Source organism: Acomys minous (assembly GCF_964271855.1).
Source record: "Acomys minous genome assembly, chromosome: 1".
Lineage (NCBI taxonomy): Eukaryota > Metazoa > Chordata > Mammalia > Rodentia > Muridae > Acomys > Acomys minous.
Window position 1 is genome coordinate 41,870,001 of NC_140483.1, and position 23,569 is coordinate 41,893,569.

The 23,569-nt window shown below is 39.7% G+C and overlaps 1 protein-coding gene across 3 annotated transcripts in view; it reads left to right on the forward strand.

Annotated features, from left to right (window-relative positions):
* HMCN1 (hemicentin 1) overlaps positions 1–23,569 on the forward strand; it is a 494,329-nt gene that overhangs the window by 418,137 nt on the left and 52,623 nt on the right. For all 3 annotated transcript variants that reach the window (XM_084782016.1, XM_084782014.1, XM_084782015.1), the window contains exons 73-85: positions 638–782; positions 1,154–1,281; positions 1,613–1,769; positions 6,376–6,497; positions 6,675–6,839; positions 8,935–9,042; positions 9,628–9,768; positions 9,897–10,031; positions 13,498–13,767; positions 16,622–16,812; positions 19,607–19,820; positions 21,740–21,874; positions 22,496–22,686. In XM_084782016.1, coding sequence (XP_084638142.1) covers positions 638–782; positions 1,154–1,281; positions 1,613–1,769; positions 6,376–6,497; positions 6,675–6,839; positions 8,935–9,042; positions 9,628–9,768; positions 9,897–10,031; positions 13,498–13,767; positions 16,622–16,812; positions 19,607–19,820; positions 21,740–21,874; positions 22,496–22,686 — 2,102 coding nt within the window. The remainder of the gene's footprint in view (positions 1–637; positions 783–1,153; positions 1,282–1,612; positions 1,770–6,375; positions 6,498–6,674; positions 6,840–8,934; positions 9,043–9,627; positions 9,769–9,896; positions 10,032–13,497; positions 13,768–16,621; positions 16,813–19,606; positions 19,821–21,739; positions 21,875–22,495; positions 22,687–23,569) is intronic.

Below are 23,569 nucleotides of genomic sequence, written 5' to 3' on the forward strand. Positions count from 1 at the left end.
TGCCATACTACTGTAATTTTCTTAAATATGCATATCTAGATGCCGAAACTTGCCAAAAGTCACAAAGACATGTAGGTTTCCATCCATAACTTTGGATTTTAACACAAGAAATTTTACGACATACTGGTTGACCCATGCGACTAATATCTCTAATACTAAAATTAAAGTTCAGGCTTCGTATTCCCATGTGAACTTTATGATTAATAAAATGCCTGTTCTGAGACTCTCATGATTAGCCACAGATGTGCTGTCCATTAAAGCAGCCCACTTTCTGTTCTTTATTTAAAGTGAAGCTGTTCCAGCATTAACATTCTTTGACCATTATTTGGCTGAAGAGAAATAAGAAATATCAACTTTAATTTGCGTCAGACCCAAGCTGGATTTTACTCACGCCTCTATCACAGAGGGCCAGACTTCACATACTGTATCAGGGATTTAAATCCTTCTCCCCAACTAGACTTTATTTTTCAAATGCAGGATGTCTTGAGTGAGACTTCACGGGCTAGACTATAATTCTATTTATTCTGAGCTAGATCAGTGTAGACAAAGCTACCCACTTCACCTAAAGCTCTCCGGATTCTTAGTGAAGGCTGCGCTATTTATTTTAACTAGATTGTTGTGTTTGGTTTTGGTTCAGTTCCTCCGAGCATCAGTGGTGGTCCCCAGAGCCTCGTCACTCTCTTAAATAAGTCAATCACACTGGAATGCTTTGCTGAAGGCGTGCCAACTCCAAGGATAACATGGAGAAAGGATGGAGCTGTGCTAGCTGAGAGCCATGCAAGGTAACAGTTCTAAAAAGGGAAGAAAATATGGTAAGGAGAAAAATGAAATGTGAATCTTCAAATTTTGTTTCCTAATGAACTGTTTTGGTCTTACTATGTTTACAATGAACATTTTCATCCTAAGATGAGAATCAAAATGTAGTATTTTATAAGCATAAGTCCCATGATTATAACTCATCAAGACCACACACCTGTGGCTATACATCTTCGCTCTGCAGCCTTTCCCTCCTCCAGTGGCATTGTACATATGTGTCACCCGGAACAGAAAAAGACTAACAACAGATTTTGCCAAGTCTTTAACAGTTATCTGAGTCGCAGTGTAAATTCTTGAAAAGGGTTGATTCGGAGCTTCTATGTGATCTTTCTTATAGATACTCCATCTTGGAAAACGGATTCCTTCACATTCAGTCAGCACATGTCGCAGATACTGGGCGGTATCTGTGTATGGCAACCAGTGTGGCTGGAACAGACCGGAGACGAATCGATCTTCAAGTCCATGGTGAATATACACTTACAAAAATACATCCAGGCTTTGGGTCAGATTGGTTTTTTTTGTTTGTTTGTTTTGTTTTGTTTTGTTTTGTAACTGAAACTAGTGAGTTCATGAAGACGTGAACTTCAGTGACTAAGCATTTTCCAATGCATTGTGAACAAGAAAAGGCCCATATTCATATTGACCCTTTACTGCAGGTTTTATTACCATAGTACAGTTTGTGACTATTTGTGGTGACTTAATTATATGGTAAACTACTAATAACAAATTTCAGGTCCTCAGGACTATTTTGAACAGCTTTTTATTTGCTGAGTATGTTTCCCTTGTGTTGTTTTAGTTCCTCCATCTATTGCTATGGGTCCAAGCAATGTAACAGTGACAGTGAATGTCCAGACTACTCTGGCCTGTGAAGCTACAGGGATACCAAAACCATTGGTCAACTGGAGGAAAGGTGGACGGCTTCTCAATGTAGATCAAAATCAAAATTCCTACAGGTAAGAATACTTCATTTATTTTAAATTTTTTAAATTTTTTTATTTCTTTTTTTTAAATGTATTATAATTAATTCAGATTACACCCCAGTTTTCATCCCCTAACTTGTATCTTCCCATTCCCACCCTCCCTTCCTCTTCTGCCCTATTCCCCTCCCCTAGACCTCTAAGAGCAGAAGACCTCCTCTCCCACCATATGACCACAGCCTATCAGGTCTCCTCTAGATGGCCTGCTTCCTCTTTCTCTGTGTGCCCACCCTGGAGTCCCACAAGGAAACCATATTTTAAATTTTTTAATTGGCACAATTGTACATAGTTATTATTATTTCAATACATTTATACAATGCATAATAATTAGATTGGGACAATTGTCATATCTACAACTCATGCATGCATATCCTTTGTGTTAAGAGCATTAAAAATCTGCCAGGCAGTGGTGGCACATGCCTTTAATTCCAGCACTCAGGAGACAGAGGCAGGTGGGTCTATGTGAGCTTGAGGCCAGACTGGTCTACAGAGCGAGTTCCAAAAGTGTCAGGGCTACCCAGAGAAATCTTGCCTCACCCCTCCCCAATAAAAGAACATTAAAAATCCTTTCTAACAGCTATTTTGAAATGTTCAGATAATTAGTTGGACATATTCCTGTATGTAACTGCCCTTTTGTACCACTCGCATTGCATGTCCATCCCCCGCTGTCATTCCCAAGACCCGGTAACCGCTATTCTGTTCGTCACTTCTCCTAGCTCAACTTCTTATCTTCAATAGATAATGAGAACAGACAGAACCTCTTCTGTGCCAGGCTAATTTCACTTAACATAATGTAGTAAAGGTAATTCCACTGGAAAACAAGCCCACCTAACATTTAGAAACTTTTTTTTTACATAATCAGCATTTTGTCCCCATCAATAGAGGAAGCAAATGTATAAAGAATGAAGAATTAGCCAACTGGTAGAGAATATTCCCTTAATATGGAATTTGATTCCCACCTTTTTTATTAAGTACTTTTTTATTTTTTACATATACATTTACATTGTTACACATATATAGGAAAATCTACCTTCAGCAAGAAGAACCATGAAACAATCAGGAATTGTATAAATGTTACTTCATAGTGTTTTGGCTATTTGTAGAAAACATCTTTCCTATCTTGGTGCATCTAAAATTCTGAATGTAAATCAGTACCTATTATATCTTGTCATTATCTACTTAAAACATCTATTTAGACCTAAAAAACTCTTAACCCCTAAACAACTAAGCTGAAATGTAAAACTAGCCTATGTGGTCTTCAACCCCATCAGAGACTTGAGAAGGAATAAAATTAATTGCCTTTTTTAAAATTAAAGGTGCAACTTTCCCACACACATGCCCTATGGTGGCTTTTGTTGAAGTGTGTAGACATGTTTATCCTGGTTTGGTACTTTCTAGATTTTATGACAATGGACATAAACATCTTTTCACATAAAAGACAAATTATTATGTGGAAGTCAATACAAGGTTTAGTTGTAAAATAAAAATCAAATTTAATGCCTTGAATAGAACGTAGACATTTGGTTGCTTGGGTGGGTAGAAGCAAACAGCGTGTTCTCCAGTTTCTCACACTCTTCCAGCTGTCCTGCTGAGCTTCCAATATGGCGGTGTATATTCCTTGAAGGCTAAACTTTAAGTAACTGAGAATTTCTGCTGCTTTAAGACAACAACATCCCTCAATTGAGCTAACAGTTAGTTTATCCCATCAAAGGATCAGAGTGCTAACATCAAATATCATCATAGTATTTGACAAGAAGTAGTTGTGATTTACCAGAAAATATGAAACCCAGCTGAAATTCTTTTTTTTTTTTTTTTTTTTAATACATTTTTATTAATTTATACATATTACATCTCAGTTGTTAGCCCATCCCATGTATCCTCCCATCCCTCCCTTCCTCCCACTTCCCCCCCCTACTCCCCTCCCCTATGTCTGTGTCTGAGGGGGATCTCCTCCCCCTGAATATGCTCATACGGTATCAAGTCTCTCCTTGGTGACCTATTATCTTTCCTCTGAGTGCCACCAGGCATCTCCATCCAAGGGACATGATCAAATATGGGGCACCAGAGTTTGTGTGAGAGTTAGATCTTCTTCTCCACTCAACAGTGGAGAATGTCCATCGGCTAGTCCGGGTAGGGGTTCAAGGTTTTTACTGCCTATTTTTTCCTTGGCTGTTGCCACAGTTTGCGGAGGACCCCAGGGCCCAGACTCGCCTGTAGTTTTCCAGGACCCACTGGATCCTTCCATTTCCTCTTTCTCCCAGGCTTCTCACACCTAAAGATTCAATAGGATGTCCTCCCCTCTTACCCATTATTCTGGTAGGTACAGTTTTTCATGGGGACGTACACCTTGGGCTAGTGTCTCGATATAAGTGAGTATATACCATTTAGCTCTTTTTGCTTCTGTGTGAACTCACTCATTATGACAATTTCTAGTTCAATCCATTTGTCCACAAATTTTGGAAATTCCTTGTTTTTAATAGCTGAGTAGTATTCCATAGTGTAAATGTACCACAGTTTCTTTATCCATTCTTCTGTTGAGGGACACGTAGGTTGTTTCCAAGTTCTGGCTATTATGAATAAGGCAGCTATGAACATGGTTGAGCATATGTCCCTGTTGTGTGGTAGTACATCCTCTGGGTATATTCCAAGGAGTGGAATAGCTGGGTCTTGAGGAAGCCCTATTCCCATTTTTCTGAGAAAGCACCAGATAGCTTTCCAAAGTGGTTGTACTAGTTTGCATTCCCACCAGCAATGCAGGAGTGTTCCTCTTTCTCCACACCCTCGCCAGCATGAGGTGTCAGTTGAGTTATTGATCTTAGCCATTCTGATGGGTGTAAGATGGAATCTCAGTGTCGTTTTGATTTGCATTTCTCTGATGACTAAGGAGGTCGAGCATTTCTTTAAGTGTTTCTCAGCCATTTGATATTCCTCTGTTGAGAATTCTCTGTTTAGCTCTGCGCCCCATTTCTCTATTGGGTTATTTGGTTTGGTGGTGTTTAATTTCTTAAGTTCTTTATATATTTTGGATATTAGACCTTTGTCAGATGAAGAGTCGGTGATGATCTTTTCCCAGTCTGTAGGCTGTCGCTTTGTTCTCTTGACAGTGTCACCAGCCTTACAGAAGCTTCTCAGCCTCATGAGGTCCCATTTATTAATTGTTGATGTTAAGGCCTGGGCTGTTGGTGTTCTGTTCAGGAAGTTGTCTCCTGTGCCTATGAGTTCCAGACTCTTCCCCACTTTTTCCTCTAACTGGGTTAATGTCTGTGGTTTTAAGTTGAGGTCTTTAATCCACTTGGACTTGAGTTTTGTGCATGGTGACAAATAGGGGTCTAATTGCATTTTTCTACATGTAGACATCCAGTTAGACCAGCACCATTTGTTGAAGATCCCAGCTGAAATTCTATCAGCTCTGGCTTTCTCACCCTTGTAATGTTCGGCATTGGACTCGGTGACTTAAAAGCAGACCTTGTGTGGAAAATGCGTAGGAGGCATGTCAAATATACTTCCACTTCTTTTTTTTTCTTCTTCCATTATCAAGTATACATACATACACATGTGATTGCATATATGCGGGTACATGTGAGGGTGTAGCAGGGCTGCACATGTGTCTTCTGTCTTACTCACTGTATCAGGACCTCTCAGTCAACCTGCTCACCTATATGGCTATTCTTACGAGCTGCTTTACTCTGTTACCCATCTCTGCCTTCCACGTCTGAAACTACACATGGGCCACTGTGTGTGCTTGGATTACAGGGCATCTGATTACTGGTCTTCACATGTATGAAGCAAGTGTTTTACCCACTGAGCAATCTCCCCAGCCCCACATTAAACTGTTTCTATTCCAGTGTTGCAGTTTAAAGAAAGCTGATACCCTAATTTAAACTTACATTAAAGTCTTGTGTAAGTGTTTCTAAGCTTCCTAAACATTCATTTTGTTTATTAATTATGGAAAGACCGTCAATAGATTTACATAGATACACATGTTATGCATGCTACATATATATGCATTACATATATACTACATGCATACACCATATATATATGCATGCCCTTATATGTTTATTTATTTTATTTATGGGCATAAATACGTATTTACACATATGCAGTTACATCTCCAGAATAGCCATGACATGTAAAGAGGCGTGTAAAGCAGGGGAGGAAGTGAAACAGATAGACCCCTAGTCACTTACATATCATATTAGTAACCAAATATCCACCAACAAAATCACTGATAAGTTTTGAGATGCTTTATGCGAAGCATGTCAAATGGAGCCAGGAATATATTCTATGCTATTAAGCAGTGGCTGTTAATATACTTTGCCCACTAGGATAAGAAGTTTGATTATGATACATGTATTTGGAAAATGTAAGATTCAGTGTTCAGGCACTGCTAAGCAGCTATTTCTAATTAATACAAAGTTTAGACCATCTACCATATAAAGTTGGATTTTGATATGCAAAATTTGCATCAGCTAAGTGACTTATTTAACACGGAAGAGCTGTGCTTTCCCTAGGCTAATCTGAGCCCCTTACTATACCAACTGCTAAAGACATGGAAACTAACATGGAATCTCTCCTCTAGGCTCCTTTCTTCAGGTTCACTTGTCATTATTTCCCCATCTGTGGATGACACGGCCAGTTATGAGTGCACGGTGACAAGCGATGCCGGGGAGGACAAGAGAACAGTGGATCTCACTGTCCAAGGTAGAACTGGCTGGAAAGTGGATAGAATGTCACACAGCGCTGTCTTCTCATCAGCCAGCCTCCCTTTCCACCTGCTTAGCACTCAGTCTCTGAGCATCAGAGAGAAGAGGGACCAATGGCTTTGGGGCTGTGAAGGGATGAGTGGAAACGTGTGGCTTTCTCTCGTTGCTGTTTTAGTTCCTCCCGCCATAGCTGATGAGGCGATGGACTTCCTGGTAACCAGACAGGCTCCAGTGGTCTTGACCTGCTCTGCATCAGGAGTTCCAGTTCCCTCAATTCACTGGACCAGAAATGGCATACGGCTGCTTCCCAGAGGAGACGGCTATCGGATTCTGTCCTCAGGTAGCAAAGCTGTGTCCTGTGAGTTCACCTTTACTGATCAGAGTAGTTAGCAAGGGGCAACCTTGCCCAGCCTTTTGTTACAACTGAGTGAAAATTTCAAAATGTCTTCATTCCTAAAATACAATTGTGATAAGAAGGGGAAGTAGGTAAAAGACAAAATAACAATAACAACAACAACAACAATAATAATAATAATAATAATAATAATAATAACAACAACAACAACAACATGTAATGTCTAAAACTGACCTGATATAATAAGCACAGTCACAGGTATACTAAGAGCAAATTCTCCCCTTACTAGAACTCACACTTTTTCCACTGACCAAATAAAATGTTTATTAAGAAAACCATTTAGTGCCTGACAGAATTGTACTATCTTGAGACGGTGTGACAAAGATAAGCTTCTTGGTTTCATTTTTCTTTTTGTTTATTCTTCCCTCATACAATACTTCCTGACTGCCGCCTCCTTGCCTTTCACTCCTCCCAGTTCCCCTCCCCAGGCCCCCTCACTTCACTCCTTCCAGTCTCCCCGCACCCCCTTCTCCCTCAGATCTACTGCTCCTCCATTTTTAGGGTTCATGTACCTGAGCAAGAAAGGCTGGGTGGTAAATACTGTAGTGTACTTCTTGACAGTGGTAATAGCTAATATTTGTACAATTTATAGCTGAGCAAAACAGTTTAACTAAATGGAAATGTAGATGATTTTCACTAAAAATGGATCCTGAACTAGGAAGGTATAGTGAAGGCAAAGTGCGTAGCAGCTCTTCCTGAGATGTCATGAGCATGTGTGCTCTGTTCTTTTTATTTTGTGTTTATTGTTCACTCATATGGTACATCCTAACCATAGCTTCCACTTCCTCTATTCCTCCCAATACCCTCCTCCAGCTCTCCTCTCCCCTAGATCCACTGCTCCTCCATTTTCCTTCATAAAAGAGCAAGCTTCCCAGTGATGTCAACCAAACATGGCGTGAAAAGATACAGAAGACTAGGCACAAACCCTCTAGTCGAGGGTGGACAGGGCTACCTAGTAGGAGAAAAGAGGTCCTAAGTGTAGGCAAAAGGAGTCAGAGACACTCCCACTCCCACTGTTCGGAGTCCCACAAAGCCTCAAACTAAACTATATTGTTCTAAGAGAATTTCTTTAATTGGTGGGAAATAATAGGGCATTAATTCTCAGCATATAGCTTTGGTTTTAAGGCAGGATATTTTGGCTATCTCAGATAATTAGTTGGATAGAATTCTGTCATAAAGTAGGTCACTGGACACCAGTGTAATCACAAAAACTGTACTAGAACTTTTTTGGGTTCTTAAGCAGAGTTGCCATAAAAGTCAATGCTCCATCCAGGGTCTTTAGCCAAGATGAGTGAAATCCTGCCTGCTCCTGTCCAATACAGATGCTTACAGACTCATCCACAATAGCAGAAAAGGAAAGCAACTCAGATGCCCATCAGCCAGTGAACTGATCACAAAAAGTGGTATTGTTCACAATAGGAAATCTGACCATTAAAAAGGGATACAATATTACACATGCTAAAGTGAATGAATCTCCAAAACATGCTTACAATGAAATTAGTAACAGAAGCAGGGCAAAAAGAGTGTGTGATTCTACGTTGACAAGGCATTTAGAAAAGGCAAGCCTATAGATGGATGGATGGATGTGACTCGGGGCTGGGTTTGGAAGATGGGAGTGACCGCAAATAGACTCTAGTTTTTGGAAACTTTCTGAAATTAGATTGCAGTTTTCATTAACTAGCTCTGCAAATATTTTGTTAAAACCCTCACTAAATAGTATGCTTGATAGCCTTTCTGGTAGGTAAAGTATGCATCAATAAAGCTATTAATAATTAAGTACTTGTTGGTAACCTCAAAAGAAACATGAGAAAGACATATCTTACTGAATTAGGAAAGCAAAGACATGCTCCATAATAAAACATTATCAGTGGGAGGAAGAGAGAGGAGGGCTGTAAGCTTTCAGGCCAGCTTGGGCTGCACATGAGGTTTCGGGATAGCCTGGGCTATGTGGCAAAACCTGTCACAAAAGCAAACAAACAAGAAAAACAAAACAAAACAGAAAATTTCCTTTTCCTATTAGGGGCCATTGAGATATTTGCTACCCAATTAAGCCATGCAGGAAGATACACTTGTGTTGCTCGGAACGCAGCTGGCTCTGCACACCGGCATGTAACCCTTCGTGTTCAAGGTATGGAAGGTTGTTCGTTTACTAAAATCTTGCTGGGAGGGAGCGACAGACTTCCTCTCTAGAATGTGCAGATCTTGGGGTTTTCTCTCCAGCTCCACACCCTAAAAGTTTGCTGATGTTGGGGGTAAGGCTAATTATTTATTTGTGGTTTTATTGCCATGTTTATTCTGAAAGGATGGTACTATGTGAAACTTCAAGTCATGGCAATGTCTTGGGATATGTAAGCCTGGAATATAATGTTCAGTAGACTAAAATTGCACATGATTACAAGCCACACAGAACAACCCAAAAATATGTTTCTTCTCTGGCTTTTGTGGTCTCTTCCCACATCAGGGTTTTCCACCAGAGGTTTGTGTGTGTGTGTGTGTGGTTTTTTGTTTGTTTGTTTGTTTGTTTGTTTGTTTGTTTTACTATATCCACTATATAGCAAGATCTAAAGAAGTGTAACAGGGCCAGTCATAGCATTTTCTCTTGTACAATCAACTCATGGATGTTTGGGGTTGTGGATATAGTGCATTGAAACTCATCACGATAGCAGGCAGACCTGCTTTATAATAAGCAGCACTGCTCTGTCGGCTTTTGCAGAGCCTCCAGTCATTCAGCCCCAGCCAAGTGAACTGGATGTCATTCTCAACAACCCCATCTTACTACCGTGTGAAGCAACAGGAATACCCAGTCCATTCATCACCTGGCAAAAAGAAGGCATCAATGTCCTTACGTCATCAGGTACCTACCCTGGTCTCAATAAAGATTATTGGGGCATATGTAATGCTTTGCAATTCAGAAATCTGTGTGCATTTGTATAAAGTGAGAATAACGCTTCTTTACACTCTGCTTTTCTGACTACGGTACAGGCAAAAGCCTTGCAGTTCTGCCCAGCGGCAGCTTACAGATCTCCAGAGCTGTTCGAGAAGATGCTGGCACTTACATGTGTGTGGCTCAGAACCCAGCTGGTACAGCCTTGGGCAAAATCAAGCTGAATGTACAAGGTATTTGAGTAATTCACTCTCTGTGTGGTCAAAATGCTTGTAACAACATAAACTAAGTGTTCATATGTAAGTAGTAAGCCTGCTCCTCCCCACTGCTCTCTGCAATCTAGCCTGTAGTATCTTACTTTCTCCCCTAGGAAAGCTTCCAGGGCCTAGAGCCTTTCTACAGAAGGTGGTGTGATATCATATGTTCTTTGCACTTCATGTGAAAAAACTAGGACTTCCATCCTTTTTAACTTCTATGAAACTCCACTTGTTAAGATAGACATACCTTCACGGCTTCCCTCTCCATGCCTTTAGTTTCCCTTAGTTACCATGGTTTTAAAATATGAAATAGAATATCCCAGAAATGAACAGTTTGTAAGTTTTCATTTCTTCTGAGGCATATAGTAAAATCTTTCCTTCAGTGTTAAATATAAGTCTAACTAGCATATCCATGCTCCATAAACTGTGTCTTAGTCTTGGCATCAGATTACCTGTCACAAGAGTCAGCATGTATGCCTAGGCTCTTCTCTTTTACTTCAAGACAGCCTCAAATACAAAAGTCGCAATATGGGCAATTCAAATATGCCACCAAAACTGAACAGTATTTCTTGTGAGTCAAAAATGGAAAGAATGCTGTGACATTTTAAGAGAGAGTAGGGTAGCAAAAGACCACAGCCATACAGTTTATCAATTGTTCTGCTTCATTTGGGGACATTATTCATCTTCTACTATACCCAAATTATAAATTAAACTTTATCATAGGCATGTGTGTAGGGAAACATAGAGTATATTAAATTCTGTAATAACATCATTTTCAGACATCCAGAGGATCTTGCAATAAATATATAGACTATGAAAATGGAACAAATGTACTTTCTCTTATTCATGGTAGCATACTTGTAGCAAGATTGTTTTTAGATTTAGTGTGTGTGTGTGTGTGTGTGTGTGTGTGTGTGTGTGTGTGTGTGTCCTCACATGAGTGCTGATGCCCACAGAAGCCAGAAGAGGGTGTCAGATCTGGTGGAGCTAGAGTTGCAGGCAGCTGTGCACAGTCCAGTGTAGATGCTGTGAACAGAATTCTGGTCCTCTACAAGAGCAGCAAGTGCTCTTAACCACTGAGGTCATTTATCCAACCCCTTCAACAGAATTTTTAGCAAGAAAAACAAGCTGAAGCTGTTGAAGTGGCACTTAACTAAAACCGCTTGTCACCAAGCCCAGTGACCTGTGTTTGAAGCCTGGGTACACATGACAGAAGGAGAGACCTCACTCCTACACGTTATTCTCTGGTCTTCTCATACATGAGCTGTGCATACTCATACAAAGGAGTGATAACAAGATATAATTTTAAAATTGCGATACAGTTCTACATTGCTACTTTGGTGAAACTGTAAAATATGTGCAATATTAACAACTACAGCTAAACTAACAATGAAAAATCAGGGATTGTGTGTTTATGTGTATGTGAGAGAGAGAGAGACACAAACAGACAGAGAAAGAGAGAGACAGGGACAGAGAAAGAAAAAGAGATAGAAACACAGACACAGAGAAACAAACAGAGACATAGATGGAGGGGGAGTACAAATTTTTCACATTAAACTGACAGTTTTCATAGTATAAATTCTATGCCTTGAATGAAGTACTTTCTAGAATATGAAGTAAAGTGGTGATAGGTTTCAAGATACTGAGTTTAAATGAATTAATCCTGAATTTCCTCAAGTGTGTTTTTTCCTGTAGAGACACTTAGCAAATACAGTAAAGCTCACATTCTTGTTATTTGAATTTTTGAATTCTTTGTCATTTACAATGTGTATTCAACACCAATAACTGGCAGTACACTAAACATTATAGACATGTTTCTTCTATACTTATTGTATTAGTGGAGAAGGAAACATAAATTACTTGTAAGTGAAATGATTATTAATTTTGGCCAGTGCTGTACCAAGGAAAGCCAAAGACTGAAATGATAAATAATAGAAATAATATACATTGGGTCATTTTATTAGGTCACTGGCTGCGATTCTCTTTGGGGTCAGGGGTGAAATAACAGATCAACAATGAATAAGGACAAGCCATCTTGCCAAAGTGTCTATACTGGTATGACCAGACAGTGGTGAGCAAGGAAAGGGCAGAAAAGCATGCAGAAAAATAGACCAAGGCAAGGCCATTGTTGAAGGAACACAGTGGATTTGGCTTTCAGTCTCTGCACAATGGAAAGGGTGCAGCCAGGATCATGGTTTGGTTTGTACTGGACACTTTTGGGTACTATGTAGATAATACCTTTGAAAATAGGCAAGAGTGGCGTTCTTAGGATTTGCCTAGTCAAGGTACCTTGGTTTGAGAGAGGAAGACAAGGTATGAGCTGCACAAGAGTTAGGAGAAGTTGTGGATTAAAGATTTCTTTAGAGGTATAAAAGCCAACACCATGGATGCACTGGAAGGTTGGAAGAAGAAATTTATGTTTCCTGGGCTTCAAATTTGAGCTTGAGGGAGTGGGCGTGCCACAAAGGAACACTAGGGGAAAGAAGCCAGGGTTTCTGCTTAGTCATGTTGAATGGAAGAAACCTTTAAAAATCGTGCTGCAAATGTCAGTTAGAACATTGGCTGTGTATTAGAGTTGATGGCAAGTGTATAGTGTAAGATAAAAGGCCATATGCAATTACTGTTAAATACAGTATTTCCCTAAGGAGAAAGAAGAAAGCCAAGGATGAAGTCCTAGGACTGTCCATGGCTTTGAACTCTGATAAGGGGGACTACATTGGGAAGGCAGAGGAGACCTGGTTGGGGCCTGGAGAAGAACAATATTTAAGGAGAGAGTGGTTTTGAATGAACTATAATCACACACAAAAAAATTATTGAATAATTTTGACAACATTATGGTCATAGAAAAGAAGCTTAGTATTTGACTTTTTCTTCACTAGATGGTTAAAATGGTTGAACAAAGAAGAGGAAAAGATACACACTAAATACTGGATAGTATCTAAACATTCCATAAACAGAGAGAGATATCTGTAGATCTCTGAGGCTTGAGACAGCTAGGCGCTGTCTTTGCAGATACATTATATAATGAGATGCACTCACCCAGGTAATGCTAGTCACTAGCAGTGCAGTATCTCACGAAGCTTGAAGGAATCCATGTTAGCAGTTTAAGTACCCAAAGTAGATCACAAAATTTGTGTATGTTAAAACACTTCTGTAGACCCTCATGACTTTATTAAAGACTCTCCTGAAGGAGGCCGTTCCCAAACCTCATGAATATACGCTTATCTCATTTAAAGTTGACTATTGCTTACATTTGCTAACTAACAAAGTCCAGTTTTTCTTAAATCGGCTCATGAATTTTAATGCTTCAAACAAAATCAAGTTACAGTGTTCCTTCCTGACAGTATAGAAGACTCAGGGCTTTGAACCTTTGCGGAGTGACTTTACTGCCGCAGGCCCACAGGAGGGAATTTGTACACTCTGTTTGAATCTTCTCTTTCAGTTCCCCCAGCCATTAGTTCTCATCAAAAGGAGTATGTTGTTACTGTGGATAAACCTGTGTCCCTACTGTGTGAAGCAGAGGGCTTCCCGCCACCTGACATCACCTGGCATAAAGATGGGCACGCACTTAGTGAATCCCTCCGCCAGCGCATTCTGAACTCAGGCGCTCTGCAGATTGCATTTGCTCAGTCTGATGACGCTGGCCGATACACATGCACAGCAGCTAATGCGGCGGGATCGAGCAGCGTGAGCACCACACTCACGGTCCAAGGTAGGTTGTTTAACACAATTCACTTCCGTGTGTCGAATCACCATGGCAATGAGAAAAGATCGCCAAGAACAAATGTGACAGGGGTCAAAGCCGAAGAGTGTGTAAAGAGTGCCTATGTGCTTGGCCTTCAAGTCTGTGTTCTGTAAGCTGTGTTTGCTTGTGAGTACATGCGTCTGTGTGAATGACATCAACATTTCCAGGAAAATCAGTGTGTGGCCAACACCCCCTTCGTACTGGAATTTTCCGGGTTGTCTTACTTATGTGGTGACCATGTGAATTCTGTGGGCCTTCTGTTTCGCTTCTTGAAGCTTCAACTCACTTTGGCAAAATAAATAAATAAATAAATCAGCATATGGCCCAGACATGCAGCTTGAATCTTATCAGAACTAAAGATTTGATTCATTATTTCAAAGTAACACAACATTCATCTGTACATTTGGTTTTTTTTTTTTTCATTGTATTAAGATGTACAACAAAATATCTAAAAGTCATCATTAATCAACTGGAGAGATGGCTCAGCCTTTAAAAGCACTGGCTGCTCTTCTAGAGGACCCTGGTTCAATTCCCAGCACCCACATGGATCCTCACAATAGTCTGTGACTCCAGTTCCAAGAGATCTGACGCCTCTTCTGGCTTCCATAGGTCCTAGGCACAAATGTGATGCATAGACATATATGCAAGCAAAACACTCATTCACATAAAATATCTTTAAATGTATTTTAAAGATAAAGATAAGTATCAATATTAAAGTGTTAGTTTTACTGTATATTTCAAGGCTAATGATAGAATCTCTATTAACGTCACTAGTAGGATGCAAAAACAAATTAAGCTTCTTCCAAATTGTATTTTTAAGGGCCTGAAATGGTGGCACACCCCTTTAATCCCAGCACTAGGAAGGTAGAGGCAGGTGGATCACTGTGAGTTTGAGGCCAGCCTGGTCTACAAAGAGAGTCCAGGACAGCCAAGGCTACACAGAGAGACCTTGTTTCAAAAAAAAAAAAAACACAAGCAAACAAATTGTATTTTTAAGGTTGATTTTATTTTAGTAAGTGATTTTTTTGCTTTTTACTTTATTTAAAATTTGTAAAATCTTGGTTTTCCAGGTACATCTGACTCTGCTTCAACTTGATAGCAAGAATCATTTTTTAAAGTGGAATTCTTTTTAATTAAATCAATATTATACTCAAGTTAGAAATCTTCATTCATTATTTTTAACATGAATATAATTATTTATTCAATAAGTTTCTTGCTGTTAGTTAATCTATTGAACTAGTGGTTGAGTATTTAATTTTTACCTTCAAGCAAAAAAAGTTGTTCTTTTTAAATATTTGTACAGATTTTATCAAAATTTTCCATGTGTCAAGTAACAATAAAAGCATTAATACATTTTTAAAATGTAAGCATCAATGCCTATGCACTAAGGTACGCAATAAGAACAGGCTTTTTTTTTTTTAATGAACCATTAAAGCTAAAACCCCAGTCATAGAGGAAAAAATTTAACCTTCTTATAGCTAATAAGCAGGTTTGATATATAGTTTATTTTCAAATTATTTATAAACTATTTCTAAAATGAGGCCTAAATATTAAAAGTACCATGTATGAGCAAAGCAATTGTCACCCTCAAAGTCATAGCCTTAATATTTTATTCAAAACAAATAGAGACCTGTGAGAAATCTACTATGAGCAAGGTGTGGTAGCACTGGCCTGAAATCTGAGCCCTTGGGAGGCAAGAGAGTCAGGAAGTTGAAACCTTGACTGCTAGTGAGTTTGAGACCATCTCTTCTGCTACAAGAGACCCAGACTTACAAAGCAACAAGACATAAAAGAAGTGTGTATCCCATGGTCCCAAGTGAGGCGAGTCCCACACCCAGACGTAGTCAGCCAAGCAAACTGGACTCCATGGGTCTGTTGTCTTTCCTTGCTGCTATTCTTCTTAGTTTTGCTTTGTTCTATTTTTTAAGCACAAGAGAGCCTAAAGTTGGACGGGGAAGCAGATAGAGCAGGATCTGGGATGGGTTGGAGGAGGAGGAGGAGGGTGAATATGATGGAAAGCTCTTGTGCAGAATTCCCAAAGAACAAATGAAGTAGTGAATGACCTGCCCCAGATAAAGCCAGTTGTAGCATGGGTGAGGAAAGGGTGTAAGACCCCGCCCACACATGAGAAGCCATGGGCCGTCAATGGCTGTGCGAAAAGGAGAGTTAATTTTTTTGGTGGGTGGCTTTTCCATGTCCCAGTGAATGCCCTCACATACATTCATTTACATGAAGCAGTCTTGAACTCAATGAGTTTAAAAAACAAAAACAAACAAACAAACAAACAAAAAACCCTATTTAAGCCAGGCAGTGGTAGCAAGCACCTGTAATCCTAGCACTTGGGAGGCAGAGGCCATCCTGGTCTACAAGGTGAGTTTCAAGAGAGCTAAAGCTATATAGAGAAACCCCATCTCATAATAATAATAATAATAATAATAATAATAATAATAATAATAATAATAATAATAATAATATAGAAGATAGATAGGTAGACAGATATAGATAGATAGATAGATACAGAGATAGATACATAGATACATAGATAGATGATAGATAAGAGTCTACAAACTGAGTCCAGCACAGCCAAGGCTACACAGAGAAACCCTGTATCAAAAAGCCAAAAACCAACCAAACAAACAAAAAACAAAAATAAAAATAAAAAGATTTAAGAACTCGCTGCTCATAAACAATAAACTATTTCACAGTTTGTTTGTTTGTTTGTTTCATATCCCTCACAAAGTTGTCCTCAAAGGGGAGTTTTATGTGTTGATATTGAGTGTGAGCCCCATTTTCTGGGTGACCATGTTTAATTTCTTCATAGTGCCACCGAAGATCCAAAGTACAGAAGAACACTACACGGTCAATGAAAACTCCCAAGCCGTCCTCCCATGCGTTGCTGATGGAATCCCCACGCCTGCAATTCACTGGGAAAAAGACAGTGTTCGTATAGCCAACTTGTTAGGGAAATCTACTGCTCAGCCAGATGGGGAACTCATCTTGGAAAACGTTGTGGTAAGGTTAATGGATGTGAATAGACACTGTAGAGCCAAGTTTTTAATTCACCTCCTCCTTTTTTGAAATTTAGCTCGGAAGTATTTCCTTTAGTACTGAAAAAAAAACACTCATATAAATTTATCATAAGATTCACTGCTCTTGTGTTTTGTTTTATATCCTCGAAATTAGAAGCATATTTAACAAAAGAGCTGAAACCAATAAGTGGCCTCCTCCTAAAACTATATTTTTATTTTTGTGGAAATCTGTATCAGGAAGAAATTCTAAGTGATTGTGCTGTGCTCAGTGCTCACATCTATGTATCAGGGTGATGAGACAGAGACATTCCTGCGCATGTTTGAAATACAATGAAATAAAACACCAAAAAAAAGTGTCTTTATGCAGGTTTTAAAATAACCCTTGCTAATAATTAACTTCAAATGGAAACTCTGTGGAGCTCAGGCATCCTGTTTGGAGTCTGTAGAGCAGCAGCCATCAAGCAGAAACAGCTCAGTTTCCAGTACTATCGTGTTTGAGAACTCTGCTTTGGGATGCAATTTCTCCTCTAGACCTTAAGGAAATGAATGAGGAAACCTGTTTAAAACCCATGAGACAGTGCCTCAGACACATTCAAAGGATCTCATCAATAAAGCATATTATGCATAGCAGACAGGAGGCATGATTAATATGCCAAATTATTTTTGTGAGTACCATATATAAAATAATGTTTTAATACTTAATGTCCATAAAAACATATTTTCAACCCAAGTTACCACAAGCTGAGACAGCTAATGATATGCAGATGAAGAAATGCTAAGATTTCATTGAGAAAAAGCACGTGACCAAATTTGGATTGTTTCTATACTGAATGGTGATAACTTATGTTTCTGATTACTTGATGCTTGAGGTAAAAAATATAATTAATATTTTAGATCAGGGCAAAACAATCAGTAATATATACACAACCTCAGTGCATCTAGCCATATTCAACTAATTCACTGCATATTTACTAAGCGTCTTCTCTTTACGCAATTCCGCTTTACTTAGGTGCTGAGATGAGCCACATATGTGTGAGAACCTAACAGGCAGTAAAAGCAAAGAGAGAGAATGAATGAGAAAAGGAGCCAAGGAAAGTGGAGGCCACACCAAGTACCATCCTGGAGATCATAAACCAGGGATTCTTCCCAGTCGTAGTGATAGTCAGAATTCCTTGCAGTTTTCAGAAGGGGAGTGATATTCCCTATATGTTTCTGAAGGATGAGACTCAGTTATTATCTTTGTCAGGGCTACTATTGCTACGGTGAGACACCATGACCAAAGCAAGGTAGAGAGGAAAGAGTTTATTTGGCCTATTCTTCCACATCGCTGTTCATCAACAAAGGAATTCAGGACAGGAACTCAAACATATGAGGAACCTGGAGGCAGGAGCTGATGCAGAGGCCATGAAGGAGTGCTGCTTACTGGCTTGTTTATCATAGCTTTCTTATAGAACCCAGGACCACCAGCCTAGGGATGGCACCGCTCCCAGTGGGCTCATTCCTCTCCTCATTGGTCACTAATTAAGAAGATCTCATGGGGCATTTTCTCAGTTGAAGGTCCTTCCTTCCCAATGACTCTAGCTTGTGTCCAGTTGACATAGAACTCTCCAGGACAGACATCATGGTGAAAGGAGGCAGTGGGATGCAAGGCTAAAAACAGAAATGTGTTAGGAAGAGAGTCAGCATCCGAAGGCAGCTTGCAGAACTCATTGCTGAATGTTGGCAAAGAGAGAGAGAGAGAGAGAGAGAGAGAGAGAGAGAGAGAGAGAGAGAGAGAGAGAGGGAGGTTGGGATTCTGCACATGCTTTGAAAGCAGCCCATCATGAGAGGCTGTTGCTGGCGGTGTTGGAGAAGATGAGAACAAAGGATGAATCAAAGACATGACTCCAAAAGTCTGAGCAGTGAGGAGGATAAAACGGCCATCAGAGAAAATGGGGATGGCTGCAGGTGGCAAGGGAAAAAGAGATGTCAACTCCCTGACTTCTCCCATGGCACCTGGCATATCTACTAGTTATCCAAACAGAAATTGGAACAAGTTCAATGTCACTAGAATTTTTAAATAAAACTGGGTTTGAGACACCAGACATCAGCATTATCATCATGATGATACCATGAGCTATGATCCTAGATGAAAATTTCAAGGGTCTGACTGCAGAGAGAGACAAAAGGACGACCAAAGACTGAGCCCCTCACAAGTCAACATCAATATATTTGTGTTTGGGGAAAAACATAACAAATGATGGAGAAATAACAACCAGAACGTTGGCTGGGAAACTACCAATGTGATAGTCAAGTGAAGGCACTCAAACCCAGTTCAGTACTGCCCAGTATGTAAAGTATAGTGAGTGATGCAGTTGGCCATTGGGCTCGGCAAGGGTAACTCCAGAAAAGCATTAGCCTTCATCCCACCGTCTCCTCTGGTGGTTTTTGTTTCTGATCATATTACTAAAAGGTTCACTATGTTGTCAAGATTCCAACAGACTTTGGGGTTCCTTATTTTTTTTTAGTGCATTACAGAGCAGCAGACGCCATGGTGTTTTCTAAGTTCTTATGGAATAATCGTTCTAGTTCTGTGTAGTATCGGGTTTATGCTTAAGCTCCTACATTTTAAATTACAGTATGCAAGATCTAAGTTGATTGATTGTTTATGCTAAAAGATGGAAATTTAAAACACCATTAGGTAAGAGTGTTCCTTGGGGGAACAAGTGCTGAAAATCTGTGTATTTTATGTGGGAGATTGTAATATATTAATACTTGGAAAACTTTTGTTTATTTAGCTGGAAGATTCTGGCACCTACACATGTGTGGCTAGCAATGCTGCTGGTGAAGATACTCATACTGTGACCCTGACTGTTCATGCCCTTCCCACTTTTACTGAACTTCCTGGAGACCTTTCATTAAATAAAGGAGAGCAGCTACGGTTAAGCTGTAAAGCCAGGGGCATCCCACTGCCCAAACTAACATGGACCTTCAACAACAATATTATTCCAGGTTGGTGACCTAATCCTTCAGATACGAATGCGGGCATCCATTTAGCAATCCGGCCCAGTCTCTATATCCTCTTGGGAGGCCATTGAGGAGTCACAAATATCAAATTGACTCTTTCTACTCTGAAAAAAAAAATGGCTGTTAGTGGTAGAACATCTGGAATCCCCAGACTTGAGAGACGGAGACAGGGTAATCAGGAGTTCAGGGTCATGTTTACCTACTCAGTGAGCACAAGACCAGCTCTGCTATTGGAGACATTATCATTAAAGAAAGCCAAATGTCACCAAAAAGGGCTTTAAAAAATTCTGAAGGATGATGTGCTTTTCTTCACACAGACTCATTGTTCATTATTTTCAAGGGATAAGTGGATCACAAGACAATAAATTCTATGTTATAAGTAAAACTTTAACAACAGCAACAAAATACCCTTTCCCCCAAAGCAGACAGGAGCCTGTCTTAGGAATCTACACTATGGATCCTCGGCTGTGCTGACCAGTGGGATTCAGGGGCTGTTTTTGGAGACCTGCAGATTCACTCATCTCACAGAATAGAGTGCTTCTCACTAGGGGAATGAACCTCAGAACTGAAGAGGTCAAATGACACATCAAATTTCTAGCCATTGTGTATTGTGTTAATGTCGTGCCTAACCCAGGAGCATGCACCCCTACAGGATGCATGTCTATTTACATTTGTGTGTGTGTGTGTATGTGTGTGTGTGTGTGTGTGTGTGTGTGTGTGTGTGCGTGTTATTTTTGACATTATATCATTTCTCCCCTCCCTTTCCTCCCACCAAACACTCCTCTATATCCCCATCTTGTTCTTTTTCAAATTCATGGCTTTCTTTTAAATATTGTGAAATGCAAATGTGTGTGTGTATGTGTGTATACACTTGTTTGATTTCATCACCAAAGATGCTATCAATAATGTATAAAGACAATATCAGTAATGAGTGCTCATCCTGTCCCCAGACCTCTGACTTACATATACCAAATGCCTTGCTAGAGTAGCAGTAATAGCTTGAGATTTTTCTGTCATAATGAATTATGTGAATGACTGCAATTCATCAACTGCATCATCCCAGTAATAACAAACTATACCTTGAATATGAAAAGCAATGTCTAAAAATCGGGACTCTTTTCTGAAGGCGCAGAACTAATTCTGGCCTTTCAACTTTTAAGCCTAATTTTTCAACCAATGTAGTTGAATTAGTTCTTTAAAAAATAAGTGATAGAATGTGTACAAAGTAGTCATACAAAACCAGGGGCAGCTGTTTAGGTTAGAGTCTTACTTAGTATTGGGCTGCTATTTAGTATTGGTTGTTTTAAAATTAGTATGCTCATATTATGTCCTCATTCAAATACTATGGCTGCCTTTGTAAATATTTGCATCCTCAGCACTTCTGATTTATGGGCAGGTTTAAGTTATTATAGGTTTGATCATTATGTTGTTATTACCTACCAAGGAAGCACTCTCACGATTTCCCTACAGCCTGCCAAGCCAGTTGGATTACAACTGAAAAGGTCTTCCCACCATTGATGTAAATTGTTTGCGAAGAAAGCTGGTGGGGAGATAAATGGGATGGAAAATGCCGTGTTTCTGAATGAAAGGTTTTTGAAACTCAGAGCAATCATGAGCCTGATTTAAGCAGCAGGCTGAGATGAAAGGAGCGCTTTAAAATATGTTTGGGAGATGTTTGTTTTCATTCACTTTTCCTGTTCCGTGGACTGTTTTTGGTCCTTCAGATGAGTGTCTATAGAGGCCGTAAATAGCTCAAGGGAGGCCCGGCCGTAAGGCTTCTCTTGTTCAGTTACGGTTCAATTGCTGACTTGCTCATAAATCTAACCTGAAAAATATTACACCACTGTGACATTTTCCTGTGTCACTGAGAGGCATCTGTGTTGTTTCCTAATCTGTTTCCCCAGCCCACTTTGACAGCGTCAATGGACACAGTGAACTTGTTATTGAAAAGGTGTCAAGGGAGGACTCGGGCACTTACGTGTGTACAGCGGAGAACAGTGTTGGCTTTGTGAAAGCGATTGGATTTGTTTATGTGAAAGGTAGGTGAGAGTGTTCCATGTTCCCTTTGTGATTTATGCATAATGAAAGTCTGTTTCCTCATTATGAAGTAATGCAACACGGTTGCAGCTTATTATTCCAGTGTCACAAACATGTATAGATTCATGCGGAAAAACAAAACAAAACCTGAGTTTCAGACAGTGGAGGTGCCTCCATGGGTAGCGTGCTTGTCCTTTAAGCATTAGGATGTGACTTTGGATCCCCCAAACCCATGTAAAACCTAAGCAGATGTGTCGGCCACCACAAGCCACCACTCAGGAGGCGGACTAGAGATCCTGGAGAAGCTTGCTAGATAGACTAGCTGAAGATAGTGAGTTTCAGGCTCAAAAAGAGATTCTGCATAAATAAATAAATTGATGAGTGATTGAGGAAGACAGATAAGGTCACATACACACAGAGTAAGGAAAAGGTAAATAGAGAGATTACTTGACATGAACTGCCATCGTCCCCATACGAGGGCTCAAATTGGCAACAATTATTAAAAGCGATGGTTCTGGAAAACTCACGGCATTTTAAAGTAGCTTTCTCCTCATTGCTAAGTTATATGTCTATGTGTGTCAAAGGTCACACGGGAAGTATCAGCACCTGTTTTTCTTTCCCAGAGCCTCCGGTCTTCAAAGGTGATTACCCCTCTAACTGGATTGAACCACTTGGCGGTAATGCAATCCTGAACTGCGAGGTGAGAGGAGACCCTGCCCCAACTATCCAGTGGAGCCGCAAGGGGGCTGACATAGAAATTAGTCACAGGATCCGGCAACTGGGTAATGGCTCCTTGGCCATCTACGGTACCGTGGTAAGTGTCACTGGAGCTGTTCACACCAGCTACATTGCTATGCCTTGTGTCAGCGCCCTTCCTAGATAAGAATGATTTCCTCTACAGTCCTATGCAAATCATGAAATCTAAGCTGTGTTTCCTTCTTTTAACTTTTAAATATTTTAAATGTATATTTAACTGATGTATATAAGCATAAAATTGTAGCTGTTAATAGTGTAGCATGAGGTGTTTCAGTCTATGTGCACTGTGTAATGTTTTAACCAAACTACATGTTTACTGGATGTTATGCTAGAGATCCTCAAAACCCTTTCTCTGGCTTTTTTGTTTTATCTGCATTTACCTTACTGTGCAATAAAACACCAGAAACTTTCACATTTATTAATCAGAACTAACACCCACTCATGGTGGTTTTCCTATCACCCCCTCCTCCTAACTCCCCGCAGTCTCTGGTAACCAGCATCCTACTCTCAACTTTTTACATCCCACCTATGAGTGCAATCACACAGCGCTTGTTTTTCTGTACCTGACATATGTCACTTATCATAATGGTTACCAGTTCTGTCTTATTGCAAACAACAGGACTCCATCCTTTATTGTGGATGATGTATTCCATTCTACGTATGTACCCATGTATGTATGTGTGCATGCGTGTATTGTGGATGTAGTATTCCACTGTATGTATGTATAACATTCCTTCATCCAGCCACTAATTTCTTTTGAAACTATGTAACTATAAGTTAATACTGTTGTTCTTTTAAGTAACTAGAGGCAATAAAACAAATTTGTTGTTTTTTCACAGTCATTGATTTAATGTTTAATACTAAAAGATAAGCTTCTCAAATCTATTTTAGAACAAGAAAATAAAAATTTGTAAACTGGTTAAAGGTAACATATAGGATAT